Raw genomic sequence first — 16825 nt, 5'->3', positions numbered from 1 at the left:
TAGGAAAATTTGTTGAAACATTTTTAACTTATTAGGTTGGGAAAGGTAGGGATGTTGGTTTGAATCAAATTGCGTTGTTTGAGGGAAAAGTGGCTGGTGGAAATGGAGAACAAGTTTTAAGTAGGGATGTCTATCGTATTGGGCAGCTGTTTGACTTTTTCAGAATGCTATCTTTCTACTTTACTACCGTGGGTTACTACTTATGTACAATGGTAATGCTATCTTATTGTCTTTATTTTGGCATCGTCCATATTTGCTATTGAACTTTTTCTCACCTCGAGTTGTTTTGTGAATTCAGATGACTGTTCTAACTGTGTACATTTTCTTATACGGAAGAGTTTACCTTGTAAGTCTGCAATCCTCTACTGTTTCTTTACCGCTCAGCTGTTCAGTAAAAAAAGTCTGCAGTAGATAATTCTTCATACAAATCTCTCTCTCTCTCTCTCTCTCTCTCTTTATATATACACACACACACACACAAATTCTCCATATGTTATATTTTGTTTTGCTGCCTTATTTTTTTATTTTCTTGGCTTCAATACTTGTAGGCACTCTCTGGGCTTGATTCTGCCATCTCGTTCAAAGCTAAGATTTCGGGAAACACTGCACTTGATGCTGCTTTAAATGCTCAGTTCTTGGTTCAGATTGGCGTTTTCACTGCCGTGCCAATGATAATGGGATTCATTTTGGAACTGGGATTACTTAAGGTTAGCTTTCTTTTCCATTAACTTCAGTTTTAAAAGCGGCTATTCTTTCCGTCTGAACCATTTTCCCATTTGCAGCTGGATTGGTCAGTAAGTATATTGCTCGTTTATAATGCACTTCTTTTTAAGTTACAGCCTTTGTTGGAATGAATGATCAATCAACCAGTTGCTGAACTTCTGTATTAAGAATTTACAGTTTGGCCCATCTTGATTGAAACATCTAGTGCTGAATTTGGAAAGCTTCATGATGTAGTTCAACATGTGATGCTATTAACTTTGAAATTACACGCTTATGAATGAGCAATATCAATTATTCAATTTCCTACGACTTAAACAAAAGATTGAAAACAATAAAGAAGTGATTAAGCTTAGGCAATTGATTACAAGACAATGTTAGGAGCACAAAATAATCAAATCAATTCAAGCTTTGCTTAACGTGGGGTTTTTAAAGGTATTCCCTCGTTTAACAATTAGAATAGTCACTATTAAGATCCCTCACACATGCTCATATTAGAGGGCTAGGCAAAGAAGCTTTCATAATTTTAATGATGCCACAATTGAGGAGTTAAAAGATAAAAAGGTTTAGAGCAGAGTTCACCTTCAAGCTTTTGAACTTTGCTCCAACGTTCTTTAGGATCCAGACGATGATTGTTTGTGGGTTCGCTTTGAAGCAAAGACTCCTTGTAGTCGACAAGGGATTAAAGTGTTCGAAGGATTTGAATGTGGCCAGCCAAGGGAGGTGGATTCACTTCTCCTTCTTAGGTGAAAGCATCAAGCAAAGGAGCCTCAGTGTAGAGAAGAGGGAGGAGGTTATGGCCTGCCCTTGAGCACTCTTTTCCTTACTTGGGTAACGAATAAGGAAAGGCATCAAATAGAAAATTCTGAATTTTAATTTCAGCAATTAGCCAAAATCTGGAATTAATTTGGGAGGGATTGATTGGAAGAGAATTAATTGGAAGGAACAAAGGGGAAGGAGGGGAGAGAGGGTGGCGGCGGCTAGGGTGAGTGGGGGGAGTTGATTTAGGGAATTTAGAGGCTTGCCAAACATAGAATATTATTTAAGGAAAGAGGGATTAAAGCAATTCTCTATTTAATTTAAATTGGCTTGATTGGGGTGTGGCTTTCCTAAGATGATTCATCTTAATTTTGGAAAGGAATTTCAATTCAAATAAATTAAAATCTGAATTTAAAACATTCCTAATTTAAGAGGTGTCAAATATGGAAATGATCAATTTTTTGATTTGAAATTTGGGAGTGGAGGAACTTTCCTAAGGTACTCCATCTTATTTTAGGAAAGGAATTTTAAATTCAAATAAATTAAAATATGAATTTAAAACCTTCTTAATTTAAGATGTGTCAAATATGGAAAGGATCAATTTCTTGATTTGAAATTTTGGGGGCAAGGGAAAGGGGTGGCGGCCAGCCGCTTTAGGGAGGGAAGGTGCCAACGGCTAGGGTAGTGTGGGGCCCGCGGTTAGAGAAAGAAGGGGGGTGGGGGGAACTGGCTGCTAGGGGAAGGAGGGAGAGGAAGTTGGTGGAGGAAATGGACCATGAACCCGGACGCTTCCTGTGGTTGATGAGTAGTACTTTGCCATCACCTAGGTATTTCTACTCTCACAAGAGCTCTCACAACTCTCCAAGGACACAAGTGCTGAAAATTCTAATCATCATAATTATCATCCCCTCCAAAAAGGAGAGGCCTATAAATAGCCAAAATACAATAATACATCTAGTGACAAAAGTGTCCTCTGGGGTCACATAAGCCTACTTCCTCAAGTGAGGGTAAAAAAAAAAAAAAAAAAAAACATAAATAAATCAAATACAACTAAAAGCTAAAAAATAAAGTGGTCTAATCAAGGCTGTAGATCTTCGTCCCCTTCTCTGATAAACTTTCCATGGTCGGATGTCCTCATCACTTCAGTCATAATCGACATGTGCTTTAGTGATGTAGAACGAAAAAGCGCTTTGCTATGGCACATGGACAAACTCCAAATGTCTCACAAAATCTGAAAATTTTCTTCAGGTTTTTATTCAAAACCTGGGAAAAATTCTCAGGTTCCAGTAGATAAGGGTCTAGAGAAGATTGAAGGAGAAGCCTAGCCTTAATGGAAAGAGAAAGGCTGAGAAACGTGCCTCAGCTTTCCACAAAAAATCTGAGAGAAAATTCTCAGATTTTAGTGGTTGGGAATAGAAAGCTGAGAGCAAAATCTGTTACAGGTTTTGGGAAATTTCAGCCTGCACTTGAAGAGAAAAGCTCAGGAGAAAATTCCCATCCACTCTTACGGGCTTGAGAAGGAACGGTGGCTTTGGAGAGGAGTAACTGATGGGATTTGTTTCCAAACAAGGGGTTTCCCTTTTGGAATAAATCAAGCAAAACACAAATTCAGCTAGGTGAGAGTTACGGGATTGAGGAAGTGAAATAGGAATTAATTAGAGATATGGGTGGAGTCAGGAAACGGACCAGAGGAAATTTCGGCCAATTTAGATGAGGGGATATTGAGTACTTCCTAAGTGGGGAATATGGATTTGGCAATAAAATTCTATGATTTATTTGAGGAGGGGCCGACAGCATATATGTGCTGGGGGGAAGTTAATGGGTCCATTAATACTTACTTAATTAATAAGTCAAGATAGGAAAGAAATATTTGATCCTCTCTTGATTTAAAATTCAAATAAGAATTAATTCAAAAAGGTTTCCTAAAATAAGGCATATAAATATAGTAACTATTTGAAATTCAAATTGATTTGTGGAGTTGATCTCTCTAAAGATAAGAGGGCGAGAAGACAAGGATGGAACCTACATCAGAATAATAAAACACCATATGGTTGTTCTGAACGAGAGGTGGGTTCTAAATGTGGGCTGGATCAAAGCATGCTTGGAAAGCTGAACACCTTATTCATGAAGAGAATTATTAAATCACTCATGATATCCATGGTTACTTTAATGGCCCAGAAAGCGGAAAGATTTGAGGCATACAAAAGTTTCCAAAGCTTTCCAACATACTAACTCTCCACTTCAGTGGCTTCATCAAACCTTCCTGTAAATATAACCTGAAGGACCTTGCAATGGAAGTTCTAAAGGCAAAAACTGTTATTCTTCATACATTATGCCTTAATGCTATTGTTGCCAATGATCTACAAATGTTGTATGAAAATACTACTGCAAACTACAACAAAACATCTATGATAAAGGTTACAAACCATTAGTGGGAGACCTCTGGTGCATTATACAATGTATTTGCGAGCGGAGGTGTACTCCTGCAATCTGAACGTCGATGAAAGTAACGACATGCAGTGGATGAAATGAGTTAAATCGCATCATTGATACACGATAAATAAAGCCTAGCGCAACGTCACGCCATCGGATCTGCAACACTCGTACAAGCAGATAGAAGATGTCTATAAGCTTCTAAGTAAAATGCTGTGAACTCTCAAATGATAATCATTTTTATGGTTACTTATTGCCAAATATTTTAAAATGCCCTCGTACATGCATTACAATAGGCGTAATAATTTATGCTAACATGTCATTCGACATCGCAAGATGTGTTATGTTATAACAGTGTATCACATTTACATGCCAACATGTTGCACATGCATACAGTCGCAACATGCGGAATGCATCATAAAAAATGTGTCATTTAGTATGAAGGATGTATTGCGCACATACACATTGCAGCATACAAAATGCATTACGCAGACACGCAATTTAGCATGTGAAATGTATTGCGCCGAAGAAGCGTGCCATGTGAGCATGCAAATACATTATGCACTACATATAAGCACTGAATTATCATGCAAATTTGTTATACAGGCAAATCGACGACGTATAGATACATTATGTATTGATGTTTCACAAATGTATTGTGTGTTATGTTAATGCAAAACCCCACCAGATTCGCAACACTCGTACAAGCAAACATAAGATGTTAACAAAGCTTAAAATAAAGCCTTGCACATTTGGCAATAATAGCCACCTATACAGTCGTCTACATTTAAAAATGCGAAAACACCCCTCTCACATGCATTAAAATATGTATTGATATTTATTTTATAATATGCATGGATTTGTAGGATGTAGAGGGTTTCATTTCAGCAAGTCATTTAACATTACAATTTTATATTTAAAGTGACCTAATGCATTCATTTGTAGGATGCAAAGGGTTCTATTCAAGCATGTCATTCAATATTGCATTTATATGCAGATACGTCGTACATACGCAGTCAAGCGTTCTTTTGCATGTATTTGCAAGATGTAGAGAATTTCATTCCAAGTAATGTCGCACACTTCAACTATATAGTGTGCAAATGCAAAATGCATAGTCCAATATACATGATACATGCAGATGTCGTATACATCCACTACATACATGTAACAATCATCTAAATGCATCGCGGAAAATGTACTCAACAGCATATATCGGCGTGGGCCCTGGCGAGCGTGTCGTAGATATACATGTGACGTTTGAGGATGTTGTGCGGGTTAAGAAATGAATTGAAATTCAAATCTGATCCTCTGTCAGTAAATTGACAGAGTTGACAAGGTTCAATCAACCACAATAAAATTGCCCATGAAAACTCCGATGATGGCCGTGTTGATAGAATATCTCAATTGGAGGGGATCACAAACATTTATAATCTCTCAAATGCCCATAAAAATAAAAATAAAAAATCACCAAGATTTGAAATATTTAAAATTGAAATAAATCATCACACTTAAAGCAAAATCCATCCACCTTCGGCAACAGTTTGTCAAGGTATATAAATTTGAAAATTACTTCAGCTTATAAAAAGTTAATGTTTGGTCGAGAATATCACTAAGATTGATTCTCAATACATTTATTGTCAGTAATGACATGGAATGTGTCATCTAATTGGTGGTTTCGCCGTCAAATGGCACCTCACCGATGGTTCGCCACTAAATGACACGGTTTATGTCAGGTTGGGTTGACTATCTCTTATGAGGCTCTAACTAAGTAGACCAGGGACCATGATGGCCCATGATGACGGAACCATGGGATCTTGATCGGGCTTATCATCATTCCCCCACCATGTGCTTTAAGTACAAGGTGGTGAAATTTCTAATTTTAAATATTAAATTCTCAAATACCTAAATCATGCCGCTACTATACGCCAAATACTCTGTATCTGTTTGACGACTAGCATTAATCGAAAGTTCTCTCTCATAATCGTGGGGAGGGGGAGGGGTGTAATTAACTATAGGGGCTTGCGCCTCTAGGAAAACCAAAACTCATATCAAGTCCTCGCCTAATGAGGGTGAAATCTCTGGGTAATGTCTTATTCTAAATCCAATCTGGCTTCTGAATATTGGCCTCAAAACTTAAGCGTTAAAACTCTCATCGATGACCCGAAGAAAAAAAAGAGGGGTTTCGCGGAGAGGTAGGGGTGTGAATTTTTGGAGCCCACAGTTTCATAGATCGAGTTTTCATATGAAGCTATTTTGGAGAGAAAGAAGTTAATGCAAACCATATCATTGTTATATAGATCTGTAAAACTTGGATTGAAAGGAGGATTGTTGATGAAAGAGAATATTATTTTGTGAAAGGTTTAGTTGAAATCTAAGAGGTTTGAAATTTTTTGGACTTGTTTGGGCTTGAATCACTCCAAATGCAACTCGTAACTGGAATTCCGGAGATGGTGGCTTCATGAACATGAAGAGCTATGAGCACTGTGCTGGTTATAATGATGCTTTCTCCTTTTCCTGTGGGGACATTTGGTTCAGATTGTAGTATCTCTAATTCTGATGATTTACCTAGAAAATGATATTGACTATTTTGATATTTACCTAGTTGCAAACGATCTAGCGCAGCCTTGCTTAGGACCTATTGCAAATATTGTTTTAATATACATTTTGTAACACAAAAGAGGGAATATGAGCAACTTGTGACAATTTTTGGTGAACAGATTTCTTTCTTTGATTTTTCTTGCTAAAAGCTAGATGGTGTCAGACTTGATTGTGTTTCTACCCCCTCAAGCTATTTGACTTGCGGAATTTGGTTTTCTGCAGGCTTTGTTTAGTTTTGTTATCATGCAACTGCAGTTGTGTGCAGTTTTCTTTACATTTTCGCTTGGAACCAAAACACATTATTTTGGCCGAACAATTCTTCATGGAGGTGCCAAAGTATGTGACTATAGTTTAGTTGATCTATTAATATGGCCTGCTTAAACTGTTGGTTAATTAATTCACTTCTTTACAGTATAGAGCAACTGGAAGAGGTTTTGTTGTCCGCCATATCAAATTTGCTGAGAATTATAGGCTTTACTCAAGAAGCCATTTTGTCAAGGCGTCAGTACTTTTGAAATTGATTCATTCATGCTATTTTGCTTTCTTGCTAACTTGTGGCTTGTCCTTGATAACATCAAATTTATACCTTGCAGGCTTGAGGTTGCTCTACTTCTCATTGTTTACATAGCATATGGTTACACAGAGAACGGTGCATCTTCATTCATAATCCTCACTATCAGTAGCTGGTTCCTTGTTATTTCATGGCTCTTTGCCCCATATCTCTTTAATCCCTCTGGCTTTGAGTGGCAGAAGTATGACTCAACATGTTATTTTGAAGTTCTTTCATCCGGCTCCTCAATTGATCATTGGCTTCATTGCCTGTTTATTGTTACTAATCTTATCTCAAACATAATTTGATCTGTGGTTTAACTATTACTTTCGTGGATTTACCAGGACTGTTGAGGATTTTGATGATTGGACTAGCTGGCTTCTTTATAAAGGTGGAGTTGGTGTGAAAGGGGAACACAGCTGGGAATCTTGGTGGGATGAGGAGCAGGCATGTACAGTATTAAGGCTAAATGCTTTTGCATTTTCTGATGCATCTAAAGTTGTTTTTTTACTTGCTTTTGGCTTTTAAAATAAATTTCAGCATAGTAGATCCTACGTAGTGGGATAATGCTAATTGATAATAATGATGATACATTGTGATAGGTACTTTTAAAGAATGATTTTGTTAGGAATGATTAACCCGCGTCTTTAGTTCAACTCTATAATTCAAGTACTCAAGTCCGACAATGCTAGGGAATATTTCACTAGTAATCTCAATAACTATCGTCATAACCATGGGATTATCTACATAAGTTCTTATGTTGACACCCCTCAACAAAATGGGGTGGTTGAATGTAAGAATAGGCATCTCTTGTAGTTTGCCTGATATCTTATGTTTTCCTCTAACGTTCCAAATTATTTTAAAGAGAAGCCATTCTCACAACTGTCGATTTGATCAATTGTATGCCATCCAGAGTTCTTAATTTTCAATCTCCAGGTCAGCTTCTTCTGTCAATTTTCCTCCCACCCATGCAACTTCATCTAATTTACCTCTCAAGGTATTTGATTGCAACATTTGTTCATGTGTATTCTCAACTTCGTAGTAAATTTGATCCTAGAGCCAATAAGTGTTTTTCTAGGGTACTCTCCAACTCAAAAAGGGTACAAATATTATTCTCCAACCAACAATAAATTTTACAAAACCATGGATGTCTCTTTCTTTGAACATGTGTCCTATCCCAAATCTCATGTTCAAGGGGAAAGCATGAATGAACATCAAGTTTGGGAGTTGTCTTTGTCTTGAGTCTGTATCCTATTCAGAGTCACCAAGTTCTTCTCAACCCATATTGGTGCCCAAAAGACTATACGCAAGACTTGTCTACACCAGTGTCTATTTAGTCATCAAGCTATCCCACAAATGTTTCTTCTCCCGTGCTTGCTCCATCTATGGTTTCACAATTGTTAATGAGAATTTTCAAGTCTACATCAGGAGGAGAAAAAAATAAGTGCTAGAGCACATATTACAGCCAGCATGTGGTCAAGATATCGACTCAAGCTCAAGTTCACCTGAATAAAACATAGGTACGGATAAGGCTAGAGATGTGCCAATTCACACATTGATGACTTTACCATGCCGATTTCATTTAGGAAGGGTGTTAGGAGATGTACAGGTCATTTAATAGGGAACTATGCTACTTATGAAGGGCTATCACCATCTTATAAAGCATTTACTACTTTTGATGATATTCAGGTTCCTAGCACGGTACAATAGGCATTGCAAAATTTAGAGTGGAAGAAGGCAATACAATATGAGATTGATGCATTTGAGAAGAATGGAATATGAATTATTATTGATTTGCCAGCTATGAAATGGCATGTGAGGTGCAAGTGGATTTTCACTATAAGGTACAAAGCACATGGATCAGTTGAGAGATCCAAAGCTCGGTTGGTAGCTAAAGGATTTACTTAATCCTATGTGATAGACTATCAAGAAACTTTTGCACATGTCGCAAAGCTTAACACTATTAGAATTCTTCTCTCATTGGCTATCAACCAAGATTGGTACTTGCAACAACTAGACATAACAAAATGTCTTTCTAAATGGTAACTTTGAAGAGGAAATCTACATGAAAATCCCACTTAGTTTTGAAAAGGGTATGGCAAAGAATTATGTTTGCAAACACAAGAAGTCCTTGTATGGCCCTAAACAATCTCCCTGAGCTTTGTTTGACAGATTCACAATGGCTGTTTTGAAGCTAGGTTACATGCAATGTCAAATTGATCATATTCTGTTTGTCAAGAAATCTCATGCTGGAAAAATTACTATATTAATAGCCTATGTCGATGATATTATTTTATCTTGGAATGATGTGTATGAATTTTAGAATTTGAAGAAAAATTTGTCATAAGCATTTGAAGTTAAATATCGGAAATCTTAATATTTCCTTGGAATGGAAGTAGCTCAATCAATAAAGGGCATTGTTGTTTCTCAAAGGAAATATATTCTAGTTCTTCTTAAGGAGACCGGTTTTGCTTGGATGCAACTTTGTTGATACTCCTATAGACCGTCAGAAACTTACTGTTTTGGAATGTATAAATGTGGACATGTTAAATAAGGATGTACATTAGTAGGCGGGTATCAAGAATGATGTACTGCTGTACCATGTGAAGCGGTATCATTATCTCTTGACCTATAAACTTTCTCCAATAGTTTTCAAGAAATTTAACCATTTTTTCCTAAGCTTTGTTTAATTAATATGGTTATTGAGCTTTATCTTTTGTAAAAAAAATTTATCTTTTTTCTCAGTGGTGTTTTCTGTACAAATATAATTTTTGAAGCAAGCACTTTATCTATGTTCATTGAGCTTAGATATTAAAATGGAAAGAAAACGGATATGTCATAGGAATCTAGTTTGGTTGATTCAAGTTTTTTTCATAGCAAATTATGTCTATAAAGTGATTCCGCTAAATAAAACACTTTTTTTGTATAAAATGTTGTTAGAGTACAAATCATCTCAATGCAAACTTACCTTACGATACTATCACTCCCTGCACTTAATTTTGTTTTAAATTGAAAATTCTAGTGCTAGCAAACCATTATATTGCACTCTGCAGTTTAGATTATATTAGGGTTACACGCTTTGTATTGTCCATAGGCTTGAACTAATTGGTAATTTGAAGCATAGAAAATCGTTCAGCTTCATAATGTATTTTTAATGCTGAAAATGAGTATATTCCTCTTCTTCCATGTGTTTGGGTTGGCAGATGCATATACAAACAATGAGAGGTCGTATCCTGGAGACAATTCTGAGCATTAGGTTTGCCATATTTCAGTATGGAATTGTGTACAAGTTAAATCTCACGGGAAATGATACTTCGCTTGCAGTAAGTAACATTTTTCACTATGCTTTACCTTTCCTGTGTTCAATTTATGTAATTCTTGTACCTCTCTGAATGCGCGTTACTTTTTCCTGCAAAATTGCATGTATTTTGACTTCCATTATCACCAATGTCTATCTCAAATTTCTCCAACTTAGGCTTCGTTTGGGACGGCTTTTTTGCTGCTTCTTAAAGCAATTTTTAATATAAAAATTAAATTTTTTTACTAAAAAGCTGCTTTAAGAAGCAATAAGAAAGCCGTCCCAAACAAAGCCTTAATTTGAAACTAATGTTTGATTTGTGCCTCCAGATATATGGCTATTCCTGGGTTGTGCTGTTTGTCTTTATCATGATTTTCAAGGTAATAATAACATTATAATCTTTATTTACTATTTTGTTCTAGGATAAATTATATTTTATGTTTTCTTCTTGCTTGCTTCGTTAATTTTCATGGCATTGCAGATTTTTACCTTCAGTCCAAGAAAATCTTCCAATCTCCAGCTTCTGTTGCGTTTTATACAAGGTGTAACGTCAATTGGAATTATTGTAGCAATCGCCTTATTCGTAGCATTCACAGACTTATCTGTCACCGACCTATTTGCCAGTATACTGGCATTTGTGCCGACCGGTTGGGCTATCTTATGCGTAAGTTTCTCTATCTTCAGCTCTATAATTTCTGAATCTTTATATTAAACTCTGTTATTAAACAATTTTATTAATCATCTTGTTAGCCTGTAAGTAAATCATAAAATAGGTTTTCTTATTAGTCAATATTGTTGCTTTGATGTCTTAAATACTGATTAACTGTGTCGATAATATACGAATAGAAATCTCAATATAGCAGTAGGGTGTGCTAAAACTTTTGATTTTTAGTTTTTCTGTTATTCATTTCTCCGATGACCCAGTTAGAAAAGCTGAGGTATTAGATCTGATTTATGTTAATAAAAAAGGTAGAGGTAGACCTAAAAAAACTTGTTAGAAAACAGTAGAAAATGATCTTTTCTATTAGATTTAAATGAGAATATGACTTTTAACATGACACAATGGCGAAAAAGGATTCATGTAGCTGATCCCACGTAGTGTGACAAAGGCTTGATGTTGTTGTTGTTGTTATTCAATTTTTGAAATGCTTTTGTCAGATCTTTTCTTTCAGATATTTGTCCGAGGAAAATGTATTATGAAGAGCAGATCAACATAAACCAACAAACCAACTAAGCTATCCATTATGTTATTTCTTTGCGATTTGAACTTTTATAATCACTTTCACAGATTGCAATCACGTGGAAAGGGCTGGTGAGGAGCTTGGGCTTGTGGGACTCTGTGCGAGAGGTTGCTCGAATGTATGATGCTGGGATGGGAATGTTGATTTTTGCTCCTTTGGCTTTCCTCTCATGGTTCCCTTTTATTTCCACGTTCCAGTCCCGCCTCCTTTTCAACCAGGCTTTCAGCAGAGGCCTGGAGATCTCTCTCATTCTTGCAGGAAACAAAGCTAATGTTCAAGCCTAATCCTGCGTTTGGTCAGCTTTTTGTAACGCAGTGGAATCTATTGAAGGTAGGCTTCTAACGGTTTGAAATCCCTTTTTAACTGGAAAATGCTTCAGCTTGTTCGTGCTTTTTTATATATTTTGTAATCCAAATATACAAAGCTAGTGGTTCATTTTGATTTTTTTTTTTTTTAAATGAAGTTCTCTCGTCCTCGGATCTCGTCATATTTACCGTGTGAAGTTCAGAAAAACATAACATTTATCTTTTTTACTTGGTTGGAAGTTAAGGTTGCAGTATCAGATTTATCGTGTGGAGCTTTTGAGATGTACTTATTTTGATCAGGTTGTTCTCTTCACAACTTCTAGCTGAAAGTTTTATGTTGATTCTTGTTTAGTACCACACAGGATTCGATTTAAGTAGGATTTTATAAATCCGGATTTCGGAAATCCTAAGGGGCCTAAATCCTGAAAATTGTTTGGTAACATTTATAATAAATCCTATTAAATCCCGTGTGATTGTTTGGCTATAGAACAGATTTAATAAGCAGACTTTTCCTCTTGAGCCAATGGATTTTGTTAATTCGGCTAAAAACAGAATTTTGAAAATCCGGGATTTAGCACGAAAAGATGAAATTTTCTGTTTATGACGGCTTTCATTTGCTGTGATATTTGGTTTTGCAATTTAGTCCAATTGGCTGGATTTCGTTCAAATACGGCCTAAATCCTAATACCAAACAGCCCCTTCATGTTACATTTCAGGAAAAAAAAAATGAAGGAATGAAGCTCTCTTCAACTTTTAGTAAAGTTATATTCTGATCATTATTTTATGCCACATTTAAAAAACGTGAAACTAAATAAAGGAACGATTCACAATCCGAAATGCTTTCGGCGTTTGGATATTTTAGACCGGCAGAGTGAGAGGTACTTCTCTTTAGAACACAAAGAAAGAAGGAATATTTAGTCAAAGTTACCCTCACCTTTCTAATAGTGAAGCATTCAAAGCTTATACGACTAAAATTGGATGAATTTTGCCTTCTAAGCCAATGGAAGAGCCAGTCGGTGATAGCTCTTATTGATTAAGACGTGGCCTTGAAAGTTTAGTGTCGGTGGGTTTTGTCTTATCAGTACTACGAGTTGGCCAGGGGTGGAACCCCTTTTCGGTGGCAAATTATTGTGTCCGAATTCGTCCGGACATCAATCCAGCAGGAATTTTGCCTTCTACGTCCCCAAAGTGCAGCGGGACTCAATGTATTTGGGTGATGTGGCATCATCGGATTGGATGTCCGGACATCCGGTGACCGGACGCAATAATTTGTCATTTTAGGTGGGGGCAATTGACCCTCCCCTCCCTCCAAAAAAAAAAAAGTTATATTATTTTTAAGGTAATTTATCTCCTCATCATTTTTTTTTTTTTTGTTATTACAATGATTTATAAGCAATTCTCACCCCGCCCCCTAAAAGCTTCAAATACTATGGTCTTTAGGCAATGACTCTAGTAAATAGAAAATAGAATTCATCATTTTATTTATTAATTTTAATTTCAAAAATATCCTGAAGGTTGAACTCCGTTAGAGAGGGCTACCCTCTTGGATCCCAAATATATTTGCGGAGCTTATTAGCCAAATTTTAGGCAACATTAATAATTACTTATAAGTTTGCCTCCCTTTGATTTTGCCCCTAAAATTGGCTGCAAATAGTTGAATCAATTGAGGTAAAAGGAAGACAACGATGTTGGAGAATTAAAAATAATGGGTGTTTTTTGTATGTAGAGTAGTTCGTATCAACTAATATTTTGTTCTTTGTAAAATATATTACAAAATTCACTATCAGATTACCATTTTCCCCTAAATTTTAGAAAAAAAAAAATTTTTGGCATTCTGTTAGCACGATTTTTTCTACTTGACTGTACTTTATCTTTATAGCCTTAATTTGGGATAGTTTTATATCATTATTTTTTTTTTTTACTTCCAAGAAATTTTGTACTTAAAAGTAACTTTATAAAATAGTAAAAAATTATCCCAAACGAAGTCATTGTCTCCGATCACTAGAAAGCTATATTTAATGGTTACATATTTAGGTGGAAAGAAATTGTAAAATCTTTAATAAATAAGCTCCGCCTAGATATGTTTATTGAAAGAATTTTGTTGTTGCCCATCATAAGAGCAGGAAATGAAATTTTGAAGCTTTTTTTTGTCTTCTTCTTTTTCAACTTTCATGGCCTTTTCTATGGTTGTTTTTAAATACTTGATTTAGATTTAGATTTCATTTGGAACAGTTTTTTATTGCTTTTAAAATCAATTCTATAGTATAAAAATTTCTTAAATTAAAAATTTTTGTACTATAGAATTACTTCAAAGAAATACTAAAAAAATTATCTCAAATGGAACCTTAGAGAGAGATGAGAAAGCTTCATGGTAGTAGCAATGATATTCTTAAAATGTTATAATGGGTCTTATTGAAGATCACCATTAGGCCATTTACTAAAGGAATTTCACGTACTCTCACTATGCTTCTTCGCTTTACTAGGGTTAGAAGTTTGGCGCCGTTTCTTCCTTCGCTGCGAGGCTCCCCGATCGTTTCAGGGAAGATTTCTTCTTCTTCTTCTTTATTTGCTCAGTGTTTTTGTTAGTTATGGAGGGTAAAAGGCTATTGGATCCTGGTTTTTTATCTGGTTCGTCTTCTTCTCGGTCTTTCCGTGATGCCCTAGCGGGATCCTCTGTTTCGAATTCCTCTTTCCCTGACCTAAAGGTTACGTCTTTCCGGAGACTTCCTTCACTGTGGATTTCAGATGAGGAAGTGCTTTCCCTTGCTTCCTCTTTTGAGTTTGCGCTGGTCGGTAAATTTTCGGCTCATCGTCCGTCTTTGGAAGCTATTCGAATTTTTTTTTTAATCTCAAGCTTAATGGTGTTTTCTCTGTCACTGTTCTTAACTCTAAGCATATTCTGATTAAGTTGGAAAACGACTTGGATTACTGTCGCGTTTTTGCCCTTCGCTCTTATTTCGTGAATAACTGTTTTATGAAGATTTTCAAATGGTCCCATACATTTGACATTGATGTTGAATCCCCTTCTATCCCTGTCTGGGTTTCCTTCCCTAACCTACAGCCACATCTCTTTGCACCAAGAATTTTATTTGGTCTTGGCTCCATGTTTGGCAAACCATTAAAAGTTGATCAGGCTACCTCTTCTGGTCGGTGTCCTTCGATTGCCCAAGTGTTGGTGGAATTGGATGTTACCAAGGTGTACCCTGACAAAATCTGATTAGGTTCTGAGAGCTTAGGCTACATCCAATCGGTGGTTATGGATCCCTTTCCTGCTTATTGCTCTCATTGCAAGTCTCTGGGTCACTCAAAAGTTGAGTGCCCTTCCCTTCAGCCTCGTGTGGTTGTGCCGCCCGTGGTTGAGGTTGCTCCTGTTTCTTTGGAATTTAACTTACCTGCTGTTGTACCTCTTGTAGTTCCTGTATTGTTGAGTTCAGATAGTAGCAATTTGGCTGTGAATAATGACATTGATAATTTAGGTGGTATTGTTTGTGCTACTATTTCTCCTTTCTGCTCTAATCAGGTGGTGAGCCCCGAGCCGGTTTGTGATTTCCCTGTTTTGGTCGGTTGAGAAGCTGTGGAAATTGTTGTGGAAACTGAGGTGGTTGATGATGCTAATGGTGTTGAGTTTGCCGCAATTCTATCCCCCGACGCTTAATCATTTACTCCTGTTGGTATGAAATTGACTTCCAATCGTGTTTGTCATAGTGTTAAGGGCCTCCCTCATGAGGTTCCTTTAGTATATGTGATCTGTTTTGGTTGGACAGTCTTTAAATTCTAAGAACTCTAGTCCCATTGGCCTGGTTAAGTCTGCTGTCGTGGAAAATTTGGATGAGGAAGTGTGTAAGGTGGCTCTCTGGTAAGTCTAGTCTCATTCATAACGAACGCTTAGTGCATAATGATTTTGTGGATGTCCTAGTGACTTTTATGGATCCTAAAGGATTAATGTATAATGTGAAGGATAACTCGGGCATTGATCTTAGAGTCCACCTGGACTGGCTTCACGATTACAGGTCTGAATCTGAGTCTATTTCTGATTCTGTGGAATCTATTGATGATGGAGATCCTGGTAATTCTTTCAATTTGCTGCGCGATAAACCACTGGTACATCCTGCTTCTCGTGGTAGATCTTGTGGGAGGGGTAGGCGTCGATGATGATTGTTGGTTGATGCGATGGTTTTGTTTTAATTGCTTTTAAGTGGTTTTTGGTTGTGGATCTTGTTGATGTTCTACCGTTGGTTTGCATTTGTGGTTGGTGGGTTGGCCGTGCTAATTGTTTTTTATTAGACGATGAGGAAGCAGCGAGGCTGCAAGTGTCGTGGATGGCTAGGGTTGGTTGGCAACCTGGTTGGGCCTTCGATTTTGTGTTTTACCAGTGGATGACCCTGCCTTGACTACCCGAAGTTGGTCTGAGTCCGTTGATATCACCCCTAATCATTCTGGTCTTTTCTTTGGTATTGTTGTTTTTCCTATAAGCTTTTGATGTGGCCTTTGTGGGGTCTTCTTTTGTAACTTTCATTCTTTAATATATTTGGTGGTTAAAAAAAAAAACCATTAGTCCTGATACGTCATCACAAAATTATCTTGATCGGGCACGAATCTTGATTGGGCACGAATCTCGAGGCAAAAACTAGTTAGAAATTTCAAAAATTAATTTCGGGAGCATATGAACTCCGATTTCAGCAAGCTTACTGTCGAACTGAGCGTCTCAGAAATACAAACCCAACGACACCAAGATCAACCCAATCCGAGCCCAAATGAGTCCGAATCAAAGGTTCGAAGCGCTGTTAGGAGGTTCAAACTGCAATTTGAGTTACCAAACGGTCTCCGATTTTGACAAGCTTATACTCGAATCGAACGGCTCGACGAGACGAATCCAACGAGCCCAAGATCATCAAATTCCGAAATCATTAAGGCCTTCAAA

The 16825-nt window shown here is 36.8% G+C and overlaps 1 protein-coding gene across 3 annotated transcripts in view; it reads left to right on the top strand.

Annotated features, from left to right (window-relative positions):
• LOC110094460 (callose synthase 10) overlaps positions 1-12161 on the top strand; it is a 97476-nt gene extending 85315 nt beyond the window's left edge. For all 3 annotated transcript variants that reach the window (XM_020819708.2, XM_020819706.2, XM_020819709.2), the window contains 11 exons: positions 36-212; positions 299-346; positions 549-707; positions 6733-6846; positions 6923-7011; positions 7104-7262; positions 7405-7507; positions 10264-10383; positions 10688-10738; positions 10840-11022; positions 11647-12161. In XM_020819708.2, coding sequence (XP_020675367.1) covers positions 36-212; positions 299-346; positions 549-707; positions 6733-6846; positions 6923-7011; positions 7104-7262; positions 7405-7507; positions 10264-10383; positions 10688-10738; positions 10840-11022; positions 11647-11883 — 1440 coding nt within the window. In that variant the 3' untranslated portion in view covers positions 11884-12161. The remainder of the gene's footprint in view (positions 1-35; positions 213-298; positions 347-548; positions 708-6732; positions 6847-6922; positions 7012-7103; positions 7263-7404; positions 7508-10263; positions 10384-10687; positions 10739-10839; positions 11023-11646) is intronic.
• The last annotated feature ends 4664 nt before the right edge of the window (positions 12162-16825 follow it).

The sequence above is a fragment of the Dendrobium catenatum genome, unplaced genomic scaffold, assembly GCF_001605985.2.
Source record: "Dendrobium catenatum unplaced genomic scaffold, ASM160598v2 fragScaff_scaffold_629, whole genome shotgun sequence".
In the NCBI taxonomy this organism is placed as follows: Eukaryota; Viridiplantae; Streptophyta; class Magnoliopsida; order Asparagales; family Orchidaceae; genus Dendrobium; species Dendrobium catenatum.
Note: the sequence above shows the minus strand (reverse complement) of the source record. Positions and strands in the feature narration are given on the sequence as shown.